This window comes from Marmota flaviventris, chromosome 8, assembly GCF_047511675.1.
Source record: "Marmota flaviventris isolate mMarFla1 chromosome 8, mMarFla1.hap1, whole genome shotgun sequence".
Lineage (NCBI taxonomy): Eukaryota > Metazoa > Chordata > Mammalia > Rodentia > Sciuridae > Marmota > Marmota flaviventris.
The window spans coordinates 62759748-62787673 of NC_092505.1; the positions used below are offsets into that span (position 1 = coordinate 62759748).

The following is a 27926-nucleotide window of genomic DNA, read 5'->3' on the forward strand; positions in this document are numbered from 1 at the left end:
CTTTTCTCCTCATCAGTATAATTATTGCCATTTTAATTACTCTATGTGAGGACCTAATAAGCAAACACCAGATCAAAGACTGAGTAATTCGAAGCTATCAAATATGTATTAGGTTGGCTTAACATTTTAATTAAGGCTCGAGTTAATATTAGAAATATAGAGTCACCATTGTTTTTGTGAGGAAGACTCAATTAATTATAGGAGCTCAATAAACATTCAGGGTATGCAATATATTCACATGGATTTATTCCAGATGGATGGCTTTTAGGGTGGTACTGGAAAAAACAGTCTCCACTTGTACTTCTGGGATGCTTGCAACAGAGGCAGCAGCCACTGGGGCTTCAGGAGACATTCTTGAGAATGCCTTCTGAATGACTGCACCCCCCTGAAGTGACAGGGGACAAATGGCCACTGTCTCTCCACGCAGCTTAGCTTCCCATAGCCTCTACCCTCCCACCAGGCCGCCAGGCACGTGCCAACAATGAGCTCCCTGCCTCACTGGGATCCTCAGCCCCATTAATAAGCCCTGGAAGGCTGATAATTGGGGATTTGTGGTGCCTGCAGCCTTTCAATAAGCCAGGTTGTTATGGAAACCAGAAGCAGACCTCCATGTCCATATTATTGATCCTTAAAAAAAATAAAATAAAAATGAAGAACTGGGGAGGACCATTTCAATCCATCCTCTTCCACCTCACGCCTGCTCCCATCATGTTATTTTAGAAGTTTACCACCAATTTACACACATGAGAATTCACAACTCTTCTCCTTTGGTTTCTTTCTCAGCACTCTCCCATCTCTTTCTTAATTACAAATGAATGTTTTTTTCACCTCTGGCAGAAAAATCAGCTGAGCAAGGAACCAAAGGAACACCAGAGCAGACACTCTAAATCTAATTTAACACCATGGCATTAATTCTAATTATTTGAGCCAAGAAAATCAGTAATGAATATCAATGTGCTTTCTTCACCATTAAAAAAAAAATGATAATTGAACAGAATTAAGAAATGACTTCAGAGTTTCCCCCAAGTCTCTCAAGACAATTGTGCAGTATCAAGATGGCACCCCCTACATTGAGCATTGGTAGTGAGTTCAAGGAAGGGGAGTCCAACTTGCAAACTGTCAGCGTAAAGGGGGGCTGTTTTCTGCATTACCTTTAAAAATCGGCAGACAACCTCCTTACCATAAAAATCCAATTATTCCTTTCAGTTAATGAATTCAGGCACGATGCCAGAGCATACCTGACGGGGAGGACAATAAATAGTACTAAATGAATCCTGCCTGGAGGCTGCTGTGGGCCTAGAGTCCCTGATTCTGAAAAGACCAGGGTACCATTGTTTCTTGCTGAACTTCCCATCTCCTGCCAGCAGAGGGCACCAGTGTAATACCATTCCCAGCTGCGGAGCCTGGGTGGCAGGCACACACCAGCAATCTCTCCAGGAAGGACTCCCAGAGACAATGTGTGATAGGGTAGGAACAACTTACTGCGACTGGTTCCTACTATAACGTTGTCTTGCAGTTTAATTCTTACTTTTTTTGGTCTGTAAATTTATCAGAAAGTAAGTCTAGAAATGCTGTTAAAATCAGCTGAATAAATAAAGTACAATTATTATTAATCTTTGGACTGAATTTAGTGTGGATGGTCATTTGTAGAGACCTTATAAAGACATCAAAATCATTTTAGGAGCAAATATAATAACTTCAACCACCTCCTCTTTGAAGGCTCTAATCACATCAAGGTGCAACGTATCACACCTCCCCTCACTGACACAAGCTATTGAGGCTGCCCCGCTCACCACTGTTCCATAATGATGTCCATTTCTTTCCTTCAGGCCCCACCTGCCATCCTGGCCTCTGAATCACTTTTCCCCAATTACAGACTGCAGCTTGCAAGCAGGCACAAACTTACATTGATCTTGACTAGCCCTGAGTTCTTTCTCTTTTAGTCTTAAGAGACTTACTTTTTTTCTCCAACCAGGTTGTAACATCTATGATAAAAGATATTCATCACTTTTATACAGCTACATCCTGCTTAATGCCTAGTGCACAAAGGGAATGATACAGATTAATTAATACAAATTATTTCAATGACAGTCAAATAAAATCCTTGGGACATCTGGATTCATCTTCTCTACTCTGATTCTAAATTAATATGTGACCATGGACAGACCATGCATCCTGAATCCTGGAACAAGCTTCATCTTTCACACAAACACACACATATACAACCTCTCCTAGAGATTGTTCAAATACAGTTGATCTAATCTTCATGAGTAATGGTCCCAGCTGGGTGTCTGATGAAAGACAGGGACATTCTCCTAAGAAGATCCTCTCTAGGCACACACACAGTATAACATGTTGCAAATTATTTCAGGAGATGAAACCTTTCTGAAACCCTCCAATTTCCAGGTTTAGGCAATTATAACTTTCCTTTCAGTTGTAAGACTGTAAGATTAAAATCCAAGATATGACAGTTTATGCCAATGACAGTTTATGCCAGTATTTACCTAGAAAGAGTATATTAGCTGTATCCCCTAAGGGTTCCCGACATTTTTTATCGAATCCTTGGACTGCAGTTTCTGAGGGACCAATTATATGAAGCCTAAATTAATCTTAACATCACTACCTGGTGGCCTTGGCTAACATCCAGGTTCAATCATTACTGATAATGTAAGGAGTTGGGAATGTTGCTGAGCTACAAAGCAGGCCAAATAGAATCGTCTCTGACTCCCAGAAGAGACTGCAAATCATTATGTGTCTCTCTTGCCGGTCATAAATCAAGTCATATTTGCACATTAGTTTCTGTTATGAAATCAGAGATGTAGTCAAGGAGGAAAGAAAGTTTTCCAATAGCTTCAGTTGAAAGGAAGAGAAACAATAGTGATTTTTCTATTAGGCACTTACTATGTGCTCAATAAAACACCATAGCAGGCACTTTACATGTAATCTATTTAATACCAACAACCATTAGGTTCAGCAATGAGGGTATTCTATTACTTCAGGATGATAAAACTAATGTTTCAGCTAGTGACATAGAGCTGGTTAGGGACAGTGCCTTTGCTTCATACTTATAGTTTTAATTCTAACACCTGTGATTTTTCTCTTGCATTGCTGCCAAAGAAGAGATTTGACTAAACCCAGGGCTGCTGTAATTCTATTATTACAGTATTCATTGAATAATAAATTTTCTTTTGTAGTACTTTATACTTTTTGAAATACTTCACTCAGGATCTCTTTATTTACTGGATGAGAGAAGCTTTTTGACTAACTATTTTATCTATGGGTGGAAGAGAGACAACGCTTGCTTTTACCATCTCCATTTTGAAGATCTGATCAGACGATCCTGTATGGAAAGAGGTAATAGCAGTATGAGGAGTAATTATTTCAGATCAGCAGAGGAAAAGTGAGACTAAATGATGTTAGTCGAGGGCTTACTCTGTACCCAATTCTTCAGATGTATTACACCATTAAATCCTAACAACTGCACAAGGCAGACTTCCTTATTTTCATCTTATAGATAAAGAGACTGGGGTTTGAACAAATCATTCGAACTTGCAGCGAGAAACCTGGAACTGAACCCAGGACTGTGCAATTCCAAGACGGCTTCTCCAAGAGGCATTCTAAGTAAAAAAGTATTTCTCAAATATTCCTTGGAATCCACAATACATTAGTAAAAACACAGGCTTATAAATATGGGGATAATGAAGCTCGACTCCTCTTTTCCTGCCTGGAAGCAAGCAGAGGCAGTGGCTCTTGGATTGTGAGGCGGGGCTGGCTGGGCACTGATGCTGCAGAGGGCTCAAATGTGTGTGTGTGTGTGTGTGTGTGTGTGTGTGTGTGTGTGTGGTGTTGGTTGGGGGGCGGGGGTCTCTCCTTGGGGAGCCGGGCCCCATCTGCCACTTAGATCTGCTCAAAGACAGAAAATCCATTTGCCAGGAGCCCTTCAGGGCCTGCTGTTTGAGAAGCCAAGAAGAGCGAGTGCTAGTGATGGAAGATCTCTTAAAAACTATCAGCTGTTACCACCGAGGAAGGTAAATTTGCCCTGCTGGTGGCCAGGGAGCTTGTTGCAGCAGAGCTCTGGGGGATCCTGCGTGCATCTCGTCCACCTGCCTGTTCCTGCTCTTCACTGCCCCTCTGGCCCTGCTTCTCCCATGCCTCAAACTTCTTCCCTCTCACCTCCACTTTCTCTTTACTAGCCTTCTTTCTCCTTTTGCTCCTTTGTTATTCTTTTTACTTCCTCTGATACTTCCATTTCTGGTTCCTCCCATTTTTCTCCTCCCTCTTCTTCCTCCCCTGTTGTACCCCATTCCTCTTTAATTCATTAACAGTCCCCATCCGCACCCTGCCTGCTTCTTCCTAGGAACCCACACTTATTTATTCTGACCAATTTTTCTTCTGAGTCAAATACCCTCCTTTATACTCAGAGTGTCTGGGTGCCTGGGAAATATCTAGAAATAGGTCATGAGAAGGAAGTTGCTGATTTATAACATTTAAAAGAAATGGGCCATAAGCAAATAAAAATAGACAACCCTTCCTTTAAGTCAGGTTTCACATTCGAAAAATGAAGTTGTTCCTTCCCTTCAAAGCTATTTATGAAGAGAAATCTCTCCACTGGAGAAACTGATACGACCAGTCAATCAGTGGGTGTTCATTGAGGATCTTCTATGTGCTAAGCTCTATTCAGAGCACTGTGCTAAAAGATGTCAAGCTCCTACCTTTAAGGAACAGAAAGTCTGTGACAGAGAGACAATAAACACTTCACAGAGATAAACAGTCATTCTAGACTTAAAAAATGCTACAGAGAAAATAAATTGGTTATTGTGGTAGACTTCATAAGGTGGGCAGGCATGGCTCTGTTCTGACCAAAAGGTCAGGAAAGTCATCTCAGATCAGGTGACATTCAAATGGAACCCTACATGCAAAGAGGCAGTCATGAGGAGAGCAAGGGAGGAAGCAAGTGCAAAGGTCCTGGGATAGGAATGAACTGAGTGCTTCCGAGATATTAAGGAAGCTAATAATGCTAGTGAGGAGAGCAGATGGGAAGAGCAGAAGAACCTAAAATCAGAAAGAAGAAGTCAGATCACAAGGTGCCTCATCAGCAATGGTGAAAATTTAGATCTTATTCAGTTCAGAGGTAAACTTTAGTAGGTTTTATTCATATGGGTACAGATTTGTGGCTTTGGATGAGTGGTCTTCAGAGAAGTCTACCAGAAATCCTAAGAATATGGAGATCCTTAAACACAGAGCTAAAGTTATTGGAACTATTTTTGTCCATTTGGGTTGTGTCACATAGTGATGTGAATCACTGAAGTGACATTTAGGATGTCAATACTTGGAGTTAAACAGGAACTGGCCCCATTGCCTATGAGTCTTTTCCTTTGGGGCAGCTTCTCAGACAGACACAAACACCTAGAGTCTACTGGGACCAAAGAGTGAGAGGAAAACAGATGACAGATTATTTTTTTTAATTTTTTTTCAGATAGATTTGGGCTTTAAATTTCTAGAAATCTTTTTTTTTTTTGTATTTTAAAATTATACTGTAGAATTCCTTAAATAATATACTATAAGAAATAATATTTTGTTTATGTAATTATATTGTGAATTGGAATACAGCTAAAAATATTATTGTATCATTAATCTGTTTCTTTTTCTTAAAGATCCAGAAGTCATGGATATAGTAATTTACTCAGTCTTGGTTAGTAACCCAGGGTGAATCCCCTAAATTCCATTTGCATATGATTTGCACTGTAAACAAATTCTTAGAATCTGAACAATTTCTATACTGTATCTGGGAAGACCATTTGTTTGGAAAATAAGCAATTCAAACTAAGGACAGAGAAGATGGCTACATGAAAAGATGAGTTCTGAATAGCTTAGCTGAAATGAGTCATTCCAAAATTTAAGATCTTTTGAATTTGGCCTTGAGTTTAGAGCAGTTAATTTTTAACAGTACTGGTTAAAAATGTAAAAGTTTTATCAAGATCCAGAAATAGTTTAGACAGGGTATAGAGGATTGTGAGATGGTGGAGGACCCAGATTCCTGCCAACCTGGCCTCTGTAGAACAACCCAGTTCCCAAAATCCTACACCATGGAACTCAAGGGCTCCAGGAACAGAATTCAAAACTCACTGGTTTATGGCTTTAAAATAAGATTTTAGAAAGTACATTATCCTGTTACTTTATTTGTAAAATATTTAGAAAGTAAAGTTTGCATGGATTTCATACTATTAGAACTAAAATAACATAGGATATTGTCTTATTACTTAATACAACATTTGGAGGTGACTGAGACCAATCCTATCCATGACTGAACAATAGGATTATAATACAGGTCAGTTTTCTGTGGGCCTAAATAAGACACATAATCTATGTAATACTTATTGTGAAGATCAGTTTATATAAAATAAGATTAACTGACATTAATCATCTTTCTGGCCATATGTAGACAGAGAGTATCAGAGAAATTTCTTAAATTTGTGTTTTCAAAATGTAACTTAGAGCTCAGAGATGATTCATTTAGAGGGGAGGGGCAGAAGCAAAGGAAAAGGGGCTTTGGACATCTCTAGCCTACTCTACTACCCCCATGTCTTCTTCAACCATAACATCAGAGCATCTCTGCTTTAGGGATGGAAATATAGATATATGGATTAGATAGATAGATAGATAGATAGATAGATAGATAGATAGATAGATAGATAATTAACTCAATCTAATGGTGGCCAATCAGACTAACAATTTGGAAGACTTCTGCCCTCAGTAATTGCTGACTAATCTTATCCCACCCTCTGTGAATATTTTACAATGTTTCTCCTACCATTAAAATCAGTATAAGGAAAGAAAAGAGGTAATTCTTTGTCTGCATTAGAAATTAGAAAAGTCAGCAATGGTTGCAATTCAAACTGAATCCTGAATTCACCTCTGAAAAAATTAAAATAAAGCAACTTTCAGGGCAGGGGTTGTGGCTCAGTGGTAGAGTGCTTGCTTAGTGCACGTGAGGCACTGGGTTCAATCCTCAGCACCACATAAAAATAAAATAAAGGTATAAAAAAAGGTGGGGGAGAAACTTTCAATCCAATTCGAAAGATGCAACTTAGCTCACACTTTTGAGGACAATGTGTCCAGGCTCCAGAAGCAATTATTTTTCTTGCTGAATACCAGGTGTAATTCTAAATTTTACCCTTTTCCTTAATCATTTGAACAAGTGAACGATGCTCAATATAAATGATTGCAAATGTTAAAGCTAGTTTTCATGGTATCACACACCTATGTACATAATTATGCAGTTCATAGATGGATATTTATGTGCTTCTATACCAAAACATTATTTGGGAGTTGATGATTGCTATTTTAGTATTTTATGAGTTACCAAATGTAAAATTAATTAAATCATTAAAATATATTGATTTCAGATATGCCAGAGCTTGTTCATGTATCATCATTGTCTATTTTGTATTTTTTATTTAGAGACAGGGTCTCACTGAGTTGCTCCTCAGTTCAATTACCAGTAACCCCACCACCCCATCCAGAAAAAAAAAAAATGATGAGAAGCCACATGTAGCTTGTCTATCACCTGCGCTATCTCTTCTCAGGATGTGTGGAAGCCCAATTCTAAACACTTAGCCCAATCGTTGACTTCTAAGGAAAAATTGCTAACATCACATTCTAACTTCTTGTTCAGTGGCAACATATCAGTGGCCTGAAATCAGCCACGACGGGAGTATTTACACCACAGATATTGGCAGACAATAAAATCAGGGCCTTTAAAAGTTTTTCTTCCACTTGGTTTTCATCCTAGAAAAATATAATTACCCCCATGGAGTGAATGCTGCAGCCACACTGCTAAACTCTATGCTCTCTTAACGCTTTAAGTCAGAATAGAGTTTCACTCCACAGCCCTTTTTTTGTTTTGTTTTGTTTCATTTTATTTTAAGAGACAGGGTCTTACTGAGTTGCTTGGGACCTCACTAAATTGCTGAGGCTGGCTTTGAACTCATGATCCTCCTGCCTCAGCCTCCCAAGCCGCTGGGATTATAGGCTTATGCCACAGCGCTCAGCTCTTTTTGTCTTTTTACCAATTACATGAGTTATTTCAAGTTGCAGTATAGGCATGTGGAAGAATCTTATCAATCTTCCACTCTGCTGTGGTCTATAATCTGAATGGCTCACAGGCTGTACACAAATTATATTTGCATTACTGCAGAAAAGGGGAATAGACAATGGGGGTGAGAAAGAAAGCCTGCATTCTGAATCAACACTGTTGATTGGGAAATTCATCCTATAGTGGGCAGCAGCAGGTTGGGTAGACTCTGACACACCTTGTAAAGATTACTTGAATGTGTCAGATGAGGGAAAGGAGCCAAGGAAACTGGCAGATTATTCCTTCCCTGGGTGTACCTGTCACACACTGACAAGAGCCACCCACAGGTCACTCATGGGGCGGGAATGAAATTAATTACCTGCTTTTAGAAGGGAGCAGCCTTGCTTTCCTCTAGTTCTCAATATGTTTCTAAACATGATGCAAAATGCTCACATTGGTCTATGAAGCCCAAATTGGTTTGAATTCTGGCAACCACAGGGAAGACTTATGGCTCAGAGTTTCCAGAGAGCTTCTGTTCTCAGCATCCAAACTAGCAGAAAGGTTGGTGGCACTGGACCTTTTTGTTTGAGCAAGTGTCTGCTTCCCTTTGCTACTTAGCATCTGCATACGAAGTGAGATATTATAACTCAGGCTTTGTCAAACTCTTAGAAGTAGAGGTGATTTTGAGATATTATCTGTCAAATATTTTTTGTTGTTTTATGAAAGGGTAAACTCACACTCAGAGAACCTAAAGAATTTGTCTGCACAAAATTTTAAGGTTAGAATCCAGTCTTTGGGTAAGTTTAGGACTTTCTCTACTGAATGATACTACGTATTCCTTCTTAAATCATTCATCAAATACTTATTGATTGTATCCTATCTCCGAGTCATTGAAATAGATGCAAGAGATTCAATATTCAACAAAACAGATCATGGAGCCATTTTTTTTCCACAGAGTGTTAATTTTAAATATTTCCTGCTAAACTATGACTTTTAAATTATTTGTATTTTTTTATTAATTCAAATAAAACGTGGCTTCTCAAGTTTTGTGATAAATGATATCCCTTTTCATTACTTACATTTTGTCCTTCAAGACTCAGATGATGAAACCTTTATACCAAGACATCTCCCTCTAATTAGCTTAAATAGAATTTTAATTGTTCAACACCATAAATTTCATCATTGATGGTCTTAGTCACAACTTCTGGTCTTCCCTATCCCATTGTAGATTGAACCAGCAGAGAAAGAACAATTATTCTCCACAGACACCCTCCAAACACTCTCAAACAGAAAGATATTCCTGGAGCCATTCTCATTCCCATTCCCATTTCTTATTGCCCAAAAGGTGAAGAAAATGTGTAGCTCATTGTTCTTCTAGATTTTCTCCGATATCCTAAAGCCTTGGGAAGCCTTGCTACAAGAGAAGTACCCTTGTATTGAACATGATTTCTAAGGAAGGTAAATAGCCTTCGTTGTGTATGTTTTCCTCCCTAAAAATACTTTTAGAACTCCATTTCCCCTTCTTGGCCACATGATGTGAGATGATCAAACTGAAATATTTTATCTTCTGCCATCCCTGATTTTGCAACTTGAAAACTAAAAATAAGTATTAGAAATGATGAGGCTGGGCATGGTGGATCACACCTATAATTCCAGCAGCTTGAGAGGCTGAGACAGGAAGATCACAAGTTCAAAGCCAGCCTCAGCAATAGTGAGGCATTAAGCTACTCAGTGAGACCCTGTCTCTAAATAAAAAAATACAAAATAGGGCTGGGGATGTGTCTCAGTGATTGAGTGCCCCTGAGTTCAATCCCTGATAACCCCACTTCCACCATCCAGAAAAAAAAAGAAAAAAAAAAAAAAAGATGAGCAGCCACATGTAGCTTGTCTATCACCTGTGCTATCTCTTCTCAGGATGTATGGAAGCCCAATTCGAAACACTTAGGCCTGCTATCCAGTTTCACAACTGGTTGAGGATACTATTACTGTGAATATAAGTTAAAAAAAAAAAAAAAAAGAATTAGAAGAAAGTTGCATTATACCTATTCATATAGTGTTTATGTTTTAATGACAGTCTAGGGACAAGATTTTTAAAAGCTTATCAGATGACTTCCAGATGCTTCCTTTGCTCCACAAGAATCTAAGTTTTTATAAGCTCCTGAAGATGTTTTAATTACTTCATGTTTTAATTACTTAATGAAATTAGGTGAATATAAAAGTAAATTCATTTACTTTAATAAAAGTAAATTAATAACATTAAGTCTAAGAGGAAAGTGAAAATTCTAATGGCCAATTATGGTCAACATAGCTGTGGACTTGCATTTCAGAAACAGGATTAAGAAGAATATAAGCAGGAGAACAACCATATCAGAAAATATAACTTTCAATTCTTTATTTTCATTGCTAGTGTAAAATGAATGTCTCAAGGAACGCCATTCAGATTTCCTTGTTGTCTGTTGGGCCTCCCGTGAAACTATTTGCTTTCTTAGAGCTGACTTTTCTTAGATTATTTTCCACTCTATCCCAACTTCTCTACTATCAACCCCTTCTCCCAAACCCACTGTGTAATAAATAAGAAAATAAGAAACTACAGTAAGTGAGGTGGTTGAGACACCAAATACCCCACTCTGCAAAGATGCCTACTTGGTCTCCATAGCAAGCTTGCCTCTTGGACTAGGAAGGCAGAGAAGAACTAGGCAAACACACTTTCTTTACAGTATCTGAACTAAGGCCAAGAAAGAGAAAGCCTGACCTGAAATCAGCAGACTCTCATCAAGAACCCAAATCTCTTGATTTTAGGTGACATTACTCTGTTATGCTAAAAATACAGAGCTATGGCTCCATACATATTCTGCAAGATATTGGATCTATTAAAAACATACTATCCATCAACATTATGAAAACAACTATGAAAGCTCTTTCAAATAAACCCCCAAATAGATATTTCTTAGAGAGCCAAGGTTTGTTGTTGTAAGACCGATAATTGGTAAAAGCTTTTATGAAGAAAATCATAGTTCAAAGTTTCTTGACCACATGAATTGAAATGAGGTTCAGTGCCTGATTTAGTTATTTTGTTGTATGGGGGTAGGATTGGAGATTAAACCCAGAGGAATTTTACCACTGAGCTACATTCCCAGTCCTTTTTTCCTTTTTCCCTTTAAAACAGGATCTCACTGATTGTTTAGGAACTCTGTAAATTGCTAAGGCTGAGCCTCAAACTTGAGATCCTCCTATCCCAGCCTCCCGAGTTGCTGCTGGGATTAAAGGTGTGTGCCACCACACCTACCTAGTCATTTTCTTTCTTTCTTTCTTCTTATTTTTTTCCCTTGTCTTTTGAGCCCAGGGACACCCTTTTAAAATATTTTATTTAGAGATAAGGTCTCACTAAGTTGCTTAGGGCTATGCTAAGTTGCTGAGCCTGTTTTTTGAACTTGTGATCCTCCTGCCTCAGACTCCCAAGCCACTGGGTTTACAGGCATTTGCCCCATGCTCAGCCCAGCTACCCATTTTCTTTCAACATAAAATTAAAACATGACTAAGAATGATGGCAAAAGGTACACAGCCTTTCAAATCCCCCACTTCTTTATGCTTTAAACCAGATAATTTGAGGAAATCTTCAAGGACATAGTTCTAGTAGCTTTAAGCAACACGATTGGTTTCCTTCTTCTCTTCCACTCTCTCTGGCTCCAGGAAGTGTTCATTCTTCATTTAATGAAATTGTGACTGAGAACAAAACAAGAGCAATGACCACTCAACACTCTCTAGTCCATTAGGTTCAGGGCTCTGCTCTTGCTCCACGGTTAGCCACAGGCTTATTGTGCAACTCTTGGGCTCTTTTTTCTTCCTTTTCTCTGTTTTTTAAAAATATGTCTAGAATTGTGTGTGTGTGTGTGTGTGTGTGTGTGTGTGAGAGAGAGAGAGAGAGAGAGAGAGAGAGAGAGAGAAGTTGCATGTACATGTAGAGAAAAAAGTAAAATACTTATGAGTACCAATTATGTCTGAAAAACATTCTATGTGTTAAAGAAATATTGTTTGATTCTCAGTGCCAAATATAATTTCACAACTTTAAAATCGGGGAGGCTACTTACATGCCCTTCTGTTTATTAGCTTCTTTTATGGGGTGATAGAAATAATTTAATGAATAATGAAAGAATAAACAGAAACCCTCAACAATGTGAGTTTTGCTGGGCACAGTGGCACATGCCTGTAATCCCAGCAGCTCGGGAGGCTGAGGCAAGAGGCTCACAAGTTCAACGCCAGCCTCAGCAAAAGTGAGGGGCTAAGTAACTCAGTGAGATCCTGTCTCTAAATAAAATACAAAAAGGCCTGGGGATGTGGCTCAATGGTTGAGTGCCCCCAAAAGAAAAAAAAAAGAAAAAAAGACAGGAAAATGCATTTCATGACTCTAAAACCAATTTCTTCATTCTCTCTGTGCTTGCTTCCTTTCTTAACTAAAGAAATAAAGACTGTTCTCCAAATTATCTTTTCTACTATTCTTTAATATTTTAGTTACGCATATCATAAGCTTTTCCAGATCCTTTGGAAATGTGCCAAAGAGGGGTAGGTAGGTCTGACTAAGAAAATAAAAAAGATACTAATTCTAATAAGCTGAATTTAGGGTAGAAATTGTGTAGAATAAATAAAATTACTTTCATCCATTTGAGGTATTAAGTTTTCAATTTCTAATTTTCAGTTCCTCCAGGCACAGTTGGCAAAATCAGTAATATTTCTGTTAAGAACAATCAATTTCATCTGGTCTTTATAGCTCTTTTAGGTCTAATAAAACAGCACTGGAAGCACTTCTGAAATGATAACCTAAGAATCAGAACTAGTTTAATATTCCTTTTAATTCTGAGATGATGGAACTGTGAGTGAATTATGATCCAGGATGATGGTAGTTATTGGATACCTATCTGTAAATATGAACGCTAATAATTCACAGATAAGAGTTGGGATTAAAACATGACATTGCGGTCTTCAGACATTTCTTTTCTTTTTGTTCCTTCCAGAACAGCACTTGTCACAGATCAGCATGTGACTCAGCCACTAGACTGTTGTTATTTGTTTTCTGGTTCAACACATCTTAGCCATGGAGAATGATTAAGTGCCACATCATCCATAATCCTCAACTTCCTCATCTTTAAGTGGAGAAGGGGAAATTACATTATTTATACCACAGAGTGGTTATGACAATGAAATGGGATAATTCCTAGCACCTAATAAAGAGCTCATTAAATGCTACCTCTAGTTGGACTTTTACATTTTAATCCTTAAAATACTTTTAAAATTAACTATCTTATCCTGCCATTTGATGACACCCAGAGAAGCAATACATTGCCTAAGGTCCCAATTGGATGGCAGAAATATTATACCCAGAATCCTGATCTCCTTATTCCTGTCTAGTGTTCTTCCCCTACATACCTTATAGAACATTATAGAATGGAGAACGCCCTATAAATGTCCCTATTGGTATCTCCCTGAAATAATTGGAAATTGTTGCAATTACCAAGATAAGGAAAGAAAAATGCAGCAATTGAGATAAAACAACAACTTAAATCAAGGCAAAAGTTAAGGTAAGGATTTAGAAGTCCATCAATTTGACCTCTGGTTTGTCATGGACTGTGTCTTTGGAAAGAACACCCAATGACTTTGCCTTCAGAATGTAAAAATAGTAAGGAAAATATTATCAAATGACACTGGATTATTCTCAAGAAAAGCCAATAAAAATGATTAGCAATATAGAAGTGTTCCGTAAAAGCTTAATAATCAACAGTATTTAAGCAGCATACCACTGAGTATCTGACAGGATGCCCATGTTTTATAAACAGCATTTATGGACTTTCACAACTCAAATGTTCTCTCTTTATGAGTTGCGTATAAATTTGGGAAGTGGTTGAAACCACATTTCAAATCAAAACCGTTTATGAGGCACCCTGCCAAATAAGTGTAAATATCCCTGGGAAATCTCACATCAAACACACAGCTCAGTAGAAATGGAGCTGTTTTTCTGGAAAGCTAAGAGGTGAATAGTTCCTTTGGGTATTAGAAAAATGTTGTTCTGGGAAACATAAAGAATTTCCCTAGACCCAAAAATGTGGGCTGGGTATTTCATTTTTTTTACACATAATTATCATTCTAGATTTTGCATATCTTCTTTATGCTAGTAATTTGGCTACTGTGATACACATTACATAAAACTTATTTAATAGCATAGATCAAAACTGCACCTTGGCCACTGAAGCACTCATTCATATTTTGTCCTGAAGTATATTAGCATACAGAGGTATTCCACACCTATTTGCATAATTTAATTGAGGTTATCAAGGATAGTTTTAAAAGCTATCTCTTTAATTTCCACAACCAAATGAGAAACCTCTAAGATCAAAGGATCACATCATATTCATTTTTGTGACAACAATACCTAGCACAGCAGAAAGTTACTACAAATGGAAGGGAAAAAAAGGAAAGAAAAATAGAAGGGAGAAGGACCATAAACAAAAGGAGAAGAAGAGAGGGAAGGAAGAAAAAGAAAAGGAGGAAGGAGGAAGATACTAATTTTTCTATTACAATAGAGAATGGCAAACAGAAAATTTCCTCCTCCCCAGATCATTACTAATGAGCCCTATTTGAAAGATGTAATGAGACCATGAAAATAAAAAATGCAGCTAATATCAACCCACAGGACATCTAGAGTAACTCAGAGTTATACTTCCAACTAGCACCTATCAAATACCCAATCACCATCACTTGTTGACAGCCACATGGAAGGGTTACCTTGGAATACTATATCCCTGAATATGGCCACAGCATCCATTTTGGAGTCCTCTACGGGGGAAAGTCAATAGGCTGTCTTAGAGAAGACACAGTAGAGAACTCCTTCATGGAGAGCCAATGAGCACACTGCTCAGCAGGAGACTCAAAGGACATAATCACTAAAAGGGGCTCAAAAATTCTTTCCTCATGGATGAAGGGGGCAGTGTCCTACAGATACTCTAAATGCTTCTCTTTCTATAAAGGAATCATCATCAGAAACACACTGAGCTAGTGGCACACACCTGTAATACCAGTGGCTTAGGAGGCTGAGGCAGGAGGATCACAAGTTCAAAGACAGCCTCAGCAACTTAGCAAGGTCCTAAGCAAGTCAGTGAGACCCTCTCTGTCTCTAAATAAAATATAAAAAAGGGATGGGGATGAGGCTCAGTGGTTAAGCACCCCTCAGTTCAATCCCCAATACCAAAAAAATGAACACACTGAAATCTTTTGGTGATAGGCACATATAAAGCTGGGCGGGCAGAGTGGTGAAAACAGGAAGGGGAGATATGTTTGTTTATATTAAAACCAAAAATATTAAAAAAGAAGAAAATGAACTAATTCCAAAGGTCCTCAGTGCAAATGGCATCCATCAGTTATAACTAGACCACAAATACTAAAAGAAGAAAAATACATGACATATTTATAATTTACAAATCATTTCCATATGAATTAAAGCAGTGATCAGATTTGATTCAAACTGTTTGATCCTCTTACTGGTAGAAATTATTTTCTTAGATTCTTTCTTTTGAATTATTTTGCTGCCACCTCCACTGTACACTCTTAGCCTCTCTCTGTGTGCCCCTCTAGGTAGCCATAGAATTCTAAATCAACCCATGGTAACCATCCATTTCCAAACAGGATAGCCCAATTGCAAGCATTGCTGTTTTAACCTGGGTGAGAATGAAGCTGAATGGGAGATGGAGGAAATGTGACACAGAGCCTCTGGAAATTTGGGACTGATATGAAGTGATAGATCTCCTTGTCAGATTTAATTTCTGTGATTCTGTGCTATTCACCACAACTAAGCAATTTGTGCTTGTCATATATAGCAGGCAACGCTAATAGATAACTCAGTCCAGAAAGAAACTATAGACAGCATGTTGGAATCTAACCAGGAGGACAATATCTACCCAAAGCTAAGAAACAATATAAATAAACTGCCCTTGCTGATTGCCTTCAAGTTGAACTTCAGCTACACTTCCGATCATCTTACAATGAGTGTTACACAATCCCATTAGTTGAGATAATTTTCAAATGGAATTTGTATAATTTAGAACACGGTATTATCTCTATTTACTTACAGTGATCAGACACATTGTAAATCAAATAACTGAATAAAATTTTTAAAAGGTATAGGAGAAATATATGAATGGTGAACAAAAATTATTTTCTATAAATTAAATCTAATTAATTTTCATTGATTCAACTTTTGACATTTATTAAGCACTTACCCGTAAAATAGTCCATTTACAATAATCATTACTTGAAAAATAGCAAAATGAAATTTCCTTACATTACATATTAGACTTTTCATTGATTCAAGAGGTCCTTCTTGCTATCAGTCTCAGTCAAGGATAGATTCCTAAAATCACATCATGTCTTTGTATATATACTCAAAACTTTAGAAATCCTGGTGAAAATATGGTCTGAGCAATGCCAACTATGTTGTGCATTTAAAGGCATAATTAATTTCCAAGGTTTATATAATGACATGACACATAATTGTCCCTATGCAGAATGTTTTCCAGACAAGAAGCTCAACCCTTAAAGAAAAGGAATTAACACCACTTATTTTGCTGAGTAGATTAAAACGAACAACCCATTCTTTATCACATACCTTACCTTTTCTGGGGAAAAATTCCCATCTTCTTAACCACAAGGTCAGGCCCCTGGGGCAGGTACATAGTTACAATAAAGATTTAAAATAAGTACTGGTAAAAAGAAGCATGAGATAGTTCTGGAGCTAGAGTATGAGAGTATGCCAATAACAATGATAACTAATACATTATAGATTCTTACAGGATTTTAGGGGTAAGATAAAATAAATAGAACTGAAAATATCTAGAATGATTGATTATCTGCCATCCTGTAGTATCTAATTTGGAGAAATGGCTATCAAAGCAAATGGTCAGTGGTTAATTTCCTGATCCATCTGATAGCAAAATGCCAAAATATATCCCAGACCAATCTCATAAAGTAGTTCCTCTCCCAAGGGCATACTGTGGTCTAGTCTATATTTGGACCCTTGGTCACATGGTTGATTAAACCTCTGAGGCTCTAAAGCGGTAAATCCAAACTTTTAAGTTGGTACAGAAAAAAACTTTACCTCTAAGGATCTTTGGGGTTGAAAGGCCAACTAGAGAAAGACCTTGGAGACTGTTGACATCCTTCATCACTGTGAATTTGTTAGGGTGAGGGACAAATCTAGTCTCCAGAGAAGAAAGTTCCATTCTATTCCAATTCTGCAATGGCTTTTTGTGCAGTAATAGTGGAAACCCTCAAACTTGAGTTACAGCTCCAAACCAAAGAGAATCCAATAATCATAGTCAACATTGAATTATTTATGCATATGAAAGAAAATAGTGTCTTCAAAAGGAAAATAATAATTTACGTTTGACTTCGCAACACGTATTTGGAGTTGTTTTTTTTTTTTTTTTGCTTTTGCTTTTGGCAATATCAACAGACTTATTTGCGTAATTATGTTTGACCTCAATTAATGTCACAATTAACATTCTCTGAGCCTACACACACTAATACACGTTACTTACCAATTGATGGTGGGTGGAATGCCCAGAAACATATTGTAGGATAGGGAAAAGTGGTCTGAGATTATGTTTTTGCTGTGGGCAATTCACACACTAGATAATCTGGTTCAATAGTGTTGGCTATATTCACACCTCTCTCTCTCTCTTCCTGGAGCCAATTAATCACATTAGCTAATCCCCATCCATAAAAAATATATGTAGCCTCAGTAATTACTTATTAAACTAAGTCTATCAGCACACAGAATATTTTCTTTTCACCAGAATTATCTAGCTTGACTGTTTATATCAATCCAATTAAGCTCTCTCTAGCCCTGGCTGCTATACAGATCTTTCTGAGTTTTATCTCAGCCTTGGAGAAGAAATTTGGGGGGGAAATTAAACAACTCCCTTGCTTCCCAGTTAATTCTATCTAGAAGTTTCCCCTCTCTCCTGACAGTCAGGGGGGCCTGGCCATCTGAATGGATGCCCTGGAGCATCCGCCCACTGCATAGCTCACCTATCTTCTCTTCGGCTTGGCTGCTCTCGGCAGTCTCCGTCGGAGGCTGGGCTGTTGCCTTGACGGCAGCATCCTCTGCAGCAGGGGTGGTGGCAGCAGCAGCAGTGACAGCAGCAGGCACATCGGCTTGTTTAGGCTCCTCCTTGGCGGGCACGTCTTCGGCCTTGGAGGACGGCGAGTTGTCAGTGGAAGCTTTAGCGGCACTTTCTGTCTCAGCAGAGCCGGCCTTCTCCTCCGAGGGGGCAGGCGCCTGGGGGGCCGCCTGCTCGGGGGCAGCATCGGGGGCGCCCTCCGCTTTCTTCTCCTCGGAAGGGGTGTCTCCTGCTTTGCCGGCCTCGTCAGCCTTGGCTGGGGCCCCTTCGGCAGCCGGGCCTTCTCCCTCCTTCTTCCCCACCCCGTCGGCAGCGGGGGCTTCCTCCTTCTTCTCATTAGCTTCGGCCTCAGCAGCTTGGGCATCGCCCTTCTTCTCTCCTTTGAGCTTTTTCCTTGTTATGTGTCCACGGAAGCTAGCCTGAATTTTGGTCGCGGCCTTATGAGCTTTGTCTTCTGGTTTGATTCCATCTTGTTCAATCTTTTGGTCCTCATCATTTTTTTCCACCTTCGTGGAGAAAAGAAGGGGGGGGGGGGGGGAGAAAAAAAAGAAGTTCGAGTAATGTGCTTTTCCTTCAAGTCACAACATTCGACAAATCTGTATTGAGTCATTTATCCTGTGCCAGGCACCATACTGGGAGTTAGGGAATCAACAACACTCTGATGTTCAAGTCAAGGCTCCTCTCTCCCACAGTATTTTATGGGGATTCCCTTGACCTTCCAGAATCACTGGCATTATTTCATACTTACTTCCTTTCTCCAGCTCAATGTTACTCCACTGCCAAACTAACACTTTGGCTTTAGATGTACCTTCAAGATTCAAATCTCATTCACCGTAGGCTCACCAAAGAGCTCTGAAAGATTAGGATTTTAGTATCTCTGAGAGCAACTCTTTTTGCTCTCGGAGATACTAAAATTGTAAAACTTTTTAAAAAATTAAGTAAAAGTCTATATTCACCTCAAGAGTTCAAACTTAATAAGGAAATTAATATTTTTTAAAAATAGTACAGTAAAGGTTTACGTAGTAAATCCCATCAGGATTTTATACAAAATACAAATGAATTCCAGGACTTTGAAGGTTTTGTGCAGAATGTGACAATTCATAATACTGGTCATAAAATGATATCTAACTTTCTTCTATGTGTGGTCCAACATCAGTAATAAACATATCAAACCTTTGAAATTTGAATATAGAAAACTGTTGTTATTTTTTAAATTAAAAAGTGAGAGCTGCTTTTTCCATTTTTCAAAAAGCAGTAGAGATTTACTAAACCACAATTTCTTATCCCCAAAGCAATGTTAAACCTAAAATTAGCTTTCATTATCATAATAAAATCAACCTAGTATGAAAGACAAGAGACTAGAATGCAATATTGTGTGCTTGTGTGTGTTTCTGTGTGTGTGTGTGTGTGTGTGTGTGTGTGTGTAATGTTGGAGATTGAATCCAGGGTTGCTCTACCACTGAGCTTCATACTCAGACCCTTCTATTTTCAAATTTTGTAACAAGGTCTCACTAAGTTGCGGAGGCTCTCCTTGAACTTATGATCCTCCTGCCTCAGCCTACTAAGTCCCTGGATTATAGGTGCTCACTGTGGATGTATAGAATGCAAAATTTTTGGATGGCAATATTTGCAGCCTTACATGTGCTGCAAATGATGTTTTCCACTTGGAAAATAAATCAGAAGATAATAATATAAGGTAAATAAGGTACAATCTAATAGTAGTGGGGAAGAAAAGTCTGCACAAGTACACAAATTTCTCTATAGCTCCATTGCTTATCTTGGTGATCCAGCTAGCTAATGACAGTACCCATTAATTCCTTCCTTTAACTTTTAAACATTTAACTTTTTCTTGGTTTGTGAACACTCTTCTAGCTACTGAGATATATAGCAATTACCAGTATCTTTCCTCCAAAAGGCCACTAGTAAAAGAGTGTTTATCATGTATAATGTCCTGTGCTTAGTCCCAAACTTGGCCTTGGCCTTGAACTTGGCCTTAGCTGCAGTTAAGGAGGTAAACCACAGTAGCCAAAACACAGTATGTTTTCCACCTGCCATACCAGCTGTGCCCCAGTGACCCAGATCCTGCTAATCATGATGTAGTCCTGTTCGACATTCTTTGGACAAGCACACAGGACTGTTATTGTTTAAAACAAGGTACAGGATTGATGATTTTCTCAGTAAAATTCAAGATAGGTTTTCCTTCTTCTTCAGTTAAACATACATGTATCCACACAAAGAAGGGAAAGGTAGGGGGAAAGCACTTTGGAAAAGCCCCTCCTATCCCCCTCCTCCCAGCCCCATGATGCAACTGCTTCTCCCTCTGCTACACTACCACCTTGCCGCCATCCTGCTGTTCTTGATGATTCCTACTGGGATGCACACAGCACAATCTGGGGCATAGGAGCAGCTGTCTCTGCCAGGAGCTCTCTGCTCAGAGATGGAATCATAACCCTGTAAAATTAACAGTTGTGAATGGAGCACGGAGCCAAGATGCTGTTATTTATTTTATTCTATCTTGAGTTTTCTGAATGAGACACTATCTTATACGTTAGGACATCTGTACTTGGGCACTGATGCCAAGTGGTTCTCCAATACAAATGCTGCTCCTCATAAAGGTTAAAAAAAAAAAGATTATTTCAGAGTCAGCAGGTGTACAGAAAAGACCCTCTAGTAACTCAAGAATTCTTAGAGCCTTGTTTTCCCTATAAAAACATGAAGAGGATGAAGCACTTTAAAAAGCTGGAAAATACAAAAATAAGAAAGCTGAGAATCTGCATATAATTTAAAAACTACACAGAGAAAGCAAAAGCTCTTCTCAATTTTCCTCTTTCACAGAGCATCTGCTACTTTGACTTTACAGATGATCAGGATTTAAGTTGGTGTCTATAGCATCTCTGTTAAAATGACTATCTAGAAAAGTTCAGACTAGACTTGGATGCTTATCCAATAATTTGACTGCTAATCAGGAATATAAAGAAAACAAGAGAAGAAGATGAGAAAATCAGGAAAGACCAACTACAGTCAGGAGGGAGAAGTGAAGCCAATTCCATAAGATCCAGGTACCCAAAAAGGTAGGTAGGTAGGTCCACTCAAGGAGATGTTCCAAGTACTCCACAGACATGCAGCTTCTCCTGGAGGATCTCAACTTCATTAGAGATTTAAAGAAACTAGATATTAGGGGCTGATTGGGAAAAAGACAACCAACACTCTAAATATTTTCCAGATAGATTGAAAAAAAAGAGGAAAGGGGAAAGGAGTGGTGGGAACAGAGTAGAAAGGGGAGATGGGTATAAAATGTGGATGTAAAGCAGACAAGACTGGGTTGGGTATGTGTGTGTCTCTTTTGCATTTGTAATTGATTATGTTAATAAGGCTTAAATTATAGGCTATTCTTCTGGTAAAGATCTTTTTGTCGTACTTAAAGTAACTGGTCCGGAAGTGTATTTTGTTAAGGGAGGAGTCAAGGAGAAAAAGAGCATTTCCCTAGATTGGTTGCTGGGGTAGTGCAAGGTATGGGGATACTTAAAACTTCTCCCCTCAAGAAAGAGAAGAAAAGGGACATTTAAGCCCAGAGAACCAGAGATCACCAGAAAATTCAGCACAATGCTTTCAATTTCTAAAAGGGGAATACATAGCTCTCAAAAGTTAAATGACTTCCAAAATTCATAGAGTGAGTGAGTCAGTGGCCTAACTTTTATTTGAACTCAGGTTCTCTTCTCTAAGTTCACCTACCTTCCAAGTTCAACTTTATTGCACCTAGAATAGTTTGGAATTTCCTGTAGCAGAAAATCCATAAAGCATCATATCAACATTCTCATTCATTTATTCATTTGACAATTCTGAATTTTTATGCTAAGCACTACAGGAATGCACATGCAATACACACACGCACACAAACACACATTCACATGTGAGGAGATGGATGCTGTCTCTACCCATGCAGGATTCTTTCTTAAGTACACTTAAATAACTTCATAGTAATGTATCGATAATTTTCCAGAAATTCATAGTAGATGTCTGATCTTACTCTCAACTTGTAAAATAAGACCAATAGTCCAAAATTATGAGTTCCAAATGGAAGATGTTCAGAAAAGGGATCAGTGTTGAATGACTAGAGATTCAGCTCATAAGTTTCAGTAAATATTGATTTCTTTTTTAACTCAGTCTTGCCACAGATAAACTTTGTGCTAAGCTCCGATGTTTTCTGAGGGAATTTCAAGATTCTTTGATTTTACATGGAATTCTCGCTATCTGTGAATGTCCCCTGAAGGGGACATTAGATGTAGTACATCATATGTAGAAAGAGTATCATTATGAATTGCCATGATCATTTCACGAATCTTTATTGCTAAGGTTTAATTTTTTTAATGAATGTTGTATTTACAAGCTGTGTAATTTGTGAAATTTATAGGAAACCCAACTACATGAGCACTTGATTTTTCAGAAAAACATTAAGATCTTGGGTGAACATTGGTCTGATGAAGTAGTACCATTATCCTAACATTTTGGAACCTAGTTAAATTTCTAAATTGATTAGACAAAAGAATGATAATTTTTATTGACATTTAATAATCACAGATGAGAAATCCAGAAAAATCCGTTTGAATATGCAGTTTTGTTGCTCTGGTTAATGTTTCCTTTCTCTTTGGGCAGAAAGAAGGAATAGACAACTTAAGTTTTATTCTAAAATGTCCAAACATTTGCATCCATTATGTTACAAAGAGCAGTAGGCAAAACCCCATGACTTTCAGAACTAAAAATAACATCATTCATCTTCCTGGGATACCTCAATCCGTTTAAATTTTTCCAATTATCATAGGAATACCTCGACCTTCCAAGCAAAGAAAAACTTGGCGCTCTCTCTTCTGCTGTTACTAAAAATAATACTATTATAGCACTTCCAATGTTTTTTTTTAAGTATTGATTTTTAAATGCCTTTAAAATTATTGACAAATACCAATTCTTCTAAGAATATCTTTAGTAAACCAAATTGTTGTCAAATTGAACCCAAGACATTTTTGAGATGCAAAATTAAAGAGGCAAAGATATCCTAAGAATGCTTTCTTAAGCATGTTTTCATTTTCATGCTCATCCGATTTTTACGTACCCTGAGAAGCAGAATAAAGTGTTGGTGGATATACATGAAATCTGGCCAGCATCTAGTTATGGCTCATTCTACTTTTTGTTAATAATTTAGTGTGTTAAAATCCACATAATTTCACTCTGTTTTTAAGCATCATTGATACTCTTTCTATATACTTTAGAGAAAATATCCAAGTACAGTAGAGATTTTATACTTTGTTTGAACCTAGTCAAAGACCAGAAATACAGTAGAGTGTCCCTAATAAATGAAAGAAAAAAATGGAGGATGGATAAACTTCCTCCAGTTCTATAGATGAAATATCTTTGCATGTTTCTGGGCAATGTAGGAAAGCAGGTGTTATTTAAAAAGATGAATAGTCACATCTGGGATACATAGGGATCCCTCAACACCAAGTCTGATTTGAAGGTCTAACTATGAATGGAATGAGAAGCAGAAAAGGAAACTTGAAAATGATGACAGAGGGGTAGTGAAGGAACTCCCAGGGGACACTGAGCCACATTCCCAGCCCTTTTTATTTTTTATTGTGAAACAGGGTTTCTCTGAGTTGCTGAGGCTGGCCTCAAACTTGTGATTCTCCTATCTCAGCCTCCCAAGTAGTCGGGATTACAGATGTGCCCCACAGCACCCCATCCTTATCCCCTTTAAATAAATGTATAGCATCATATTACAGCTTCAGAGTCATAATAGTGGACAAGCAATGTTCATTGATTGACTGACTACATAAGAAAACCAAATATCCTATGTAATTGTAATGTTAATTTTTCAGGAAATAGCTAGTGATTAAAAGATAAGTCTTTGGTCCATTTTCATATATTTCTTATTTAACCTGTATGGCTCACATACTTCCAAAATAATATGAGACAGTATATTCAGCACATTATAAAACACTATTGGAGAAAAATTCAGTTTCCATTCAGAAAAGTTTTCTTTCAGTTTATTTTGTATATTTGCAAACCTATTTTCCACAGAGACAAAAAGAGAAAGGTAAAAAGCACATTACAATGGACATCTTCTAACATATAAAACTCAGTATATAAGAAAGATATCTATTTTGCTGCTGATTCCCCATTTTCTAGAATGGTAACTGACACACAGCAGGTGCTCAATTAATATTTGCTTAATGAATCAAAAATTTCAGCTTCTAAAGTAGCATCACTTCACAAAAATGGAACAGGAGGCTGAGGATTGCAAGTTCAAAGCCAGCCTCTGCCACTTAGCAAGGCCTAAGCAAATTAGTGAGATCCTATTTCTAAATAAAAAATAAAATGGGCTGAGGATGTGGCTGAGTGGTTAAGTGCCCCGGATTCAATCCCTACTACAAAAAAAAAAAAAAACAAAACAGACAGGACAGGCAAAGAAGTTGGGATTTCTTTGATTGATTGATTGATTTTTTAATATGGAACATTTCAGGAAGTTTCATGTCATCCTTGCACAGGGGCCATGCTAATCTTCTCTGTATCATTCAATTTTAGTATATGTGCTGCCGAAGCATGCACTGAGATTTAATTTTGTTAACTTTTATTAAAATTCTTCACTTCCCAATGATAAACTTCAAGAGCATCTGATTAAAACAAATGTTTTTCCAATTATAGATGTGAATTCGAGGGGTCCAACAGGAGAGACTTAACAAAACTGTTGACATGCCATTAATAATAACAGTAACAAGCAGTTAGAAATAGCAAAGATATAAACAACAAAGATAAAGACAACTGACATTCATCTTTCTATGTATTAGATAGACTCATATCAATAAAATTAGTTTTCATGGGGAATTATTGAAGAATCTCTATTTCCCTCTATTAATACTTAATCTGTGTATTCTCCAAGGTCTAAGAAAAATAGATTGGGGAGTCTGGTCCTTTAGTTATTAAAAAAAAAAAAAAAGACCCATTTCCTCAAACTGGGGTTGGGAAGAGCCTAGAGTTGAGATATTTATGCTGGTCATCTGTCAGGGCACATTCTGGACAGAATCTGACTGAGCTCTTCCAGATAACCTTTGGGTATGGTAGGCATAGTTACAAGGTGTCTAACTAAAGCAAGGACCAAAGTCACTGACACTCAGGTAAAAACCTGGTGAGAATCTGCCCTTGGAGAAAGGGATCTTCTGCTCTTGAGCAATGGAAACCACTCTTCTGATGTTTCCTGCTGCCAGAAGCTTATGTTGACAACCTCTAGAGGTGGCACACTCAAAGGAGAGAAGGGCAGGGGAGGTGAGGGAGACACTAAACTCAGCTCTCAGATCACTTTGCCTGTAGTGGCTACTGAGGTTGAAACAAAAGGGAGGGACTCCCCATCAGGCTGCTAAAAAGGCTGACATCACAGACCAGGCCATGAGAGGTACTGTGAGGCTTCGGCTGACAACTGGAGGAAGACTAGAATAGCAGGCAGCCAATACATCTGGGGGAAAAAAAAAAAAAAACAGAAAAGCATCCTACCAGCAGACAGCCCCCTGTACCATCACCAGAGGTGAATCCTTCCCCATGAGACACCAAGAGCAAAACACATACTAAGTGCTAGAGACGGTCAGAGCCAATCAGCAGGAAGGGAGCCCCTAAGCCTGTGGAAGTTAATAAAACAAACTTCTTTCCAGATAAGACCCAACAAAATGTCTCTTATTGGACAATCACGAATACAAGATACAATGAGATAAATATTTATTTAAATCACTATGTTCCTTCTATTATATGAAACATGACCATTGATCTATCTTTCGGTAATTAAGCCCCTTTGTAAATTATATTCTGAGTCAGCAAGTGCTTGCTTGGTACATTTTGTTCAATGAGTAAGAGTCCTTCCTCACCCTCTCTAACATACACCTTTCCCCAGATATTACCACCCTTGGTCTGCTTATGTTATAGTTTGCTATAGTTTTTGAGGTGTCTCCCCAAAAGTTGTTAATGCAGGAATGTTGAGACAAATCTATCAGATTATGCAAGCCATAATCTAATCAATGGATCAAGCTGTTTAGTGGATTAATAATTTGAGTGGATTCCTGCTGGTAATTGTAACAGATGGGGCATGATAGGAGAAAGTAGGTCCCTGGGGGGTATGCCTTTGGGGATTATATCTTGTCCCTGGCTCCTTGCTGTCTTGCTTCTGGACTGCCATCAGCTGATGGCAGCTTTTCTCGGCCATATCATGCTCCTCTGCCACAGTTCTTCCTCACCTCAGGTGCAGAACTATGGAGTAGGTCACCCATGGACCAAACTTCCAAAAGTGAGCCCAAATAAATTTTTCCTCTCAAAGTTGTTCCTGTCAAGTATTTTGCCCACAGTGATGAAAACCTGACCAACACAACTTGCCTTGCTTTTCCTTTTTGGTATTTCCAATCATCTGTCATATGTTTTTATTTCATTAATAATTAAAACTTTCCATGAAAGTTTTAATTATTAAACTCTGAGAAAAAAAACCCTGTCAGTTTTGTACAATCCTCAAAACTTTAATTGCTAAAACACCTCCAGGACCCAGTTGACCCTTGAAAAGTACTTATTGGTAGTTGTTAAGAGACTACATGCCACATGGCATTGGTGATCACAGAGCCTATAAGCGGGAGGCTTTCAGTAAACTGGGTATCTCTGCTCTGTTCTGCTGTGGTGCTGGGAAATTTCATCAAGACTCTCTCTAGCAGTCATCTTTCTCTAACCTCTTACATTTATGAGTGGATAGTATATGCATTTGGCATTTAAATTCAATCCTTGAAATAATTGTGAGAGTGGAACACATCACTCTGTTTTTCATAATCAAGCCACCTAAGAAAACAGAAGATCTAGTGCTATCCAGTTTCCAAATGACAGGCCCGTCTTCTGTCCTACTCCTTATCAGTGCCTTTTAAAGTACAAGGTAGAAAGCCAATAGTGCTTGCTCTTTAAGAGCATGGGTTATGAAGTTAGACATGTGGAGGTGTGAAACCCAACTCTACCACTCACCAACTCTTGACCTTGAACAAGTCATCCTCCGGTTCCTTATTTGTAAAGTAGAAGAATAACAGGAAGATCCTATTGGGTTGTTGTAAAGAGTAAACAAATTAGTATACTTGCACAGTCCCTGACACATAGTATATGCTGGAAAAGGAGTACATGCTACTATTTTTATCATCATCATCATTGTCATTATGATTATCCTTCTCAGAGTATCTTCTACATCATCAAGAGACTAAGCTAAGACATGTGAGTAAGATAAATACCAAAGGAAGTTTGGTCATTATACCTCACTCACCCCGTAATCAACTGACATCCTCACCTGGGAGGGGAGATGTTCTTTAACTCTATGGTCATACTGAGCAATCTCTCCTCAAAGAGATAAGCAGAAAACTATCTTAAAATATGCCACAATATTCGAATAAGTTTGTTCCTATCCCTACGAAGTGTGGTGATCTGATTACATTGTCAAGGTTAAATCACAGTCCTTTCTTCTGCCAACTGATTTCCTCTCAATCTTTACCTTTATCCAACCCTCAAACCTCCACATGTTCCACCAGCTTAGTGATAAAGTCTATTTATTTTCAAAATATGAACTTCACCTGACACTCAACTCATTCCACAAAAAAAAAAAACAACCCTCATTTAGCTACTGTTTTATTTAT

General features: G+C 38.1%; 1 protein-coding gene and 1 non-coding gene across 2 annotated transcripts in view; both read right to left on the reverse strand.

Moving 5' to 3' along the window:
• Window positions 1–27926, reverse strand: part of Gap43 (growth associated protein 43) — a 95551-nt gene that overhangs the window by 24380 nt on the left and 43245 nt on the right. The window contains exon 2 of the mRNA XM_027936119.3: window positions 18149–18746. Coding sequence (XP_027791920.1) covers window positions 18149–18746 — 598 coding nt within the window. The remainder of the gene's footprint in view (window positions 1–18148; window positions 18747–27926) is intronic.
• LOC114093403 (U6 spliceosomal RNA) lies at window positions 24735–24840 on the reverse strand. Its single transcript, XR_003582887.1, has one exon. It is a non-coding gene; the product is annotated as a U6 spliceosomal RNA (small nuclear RNA).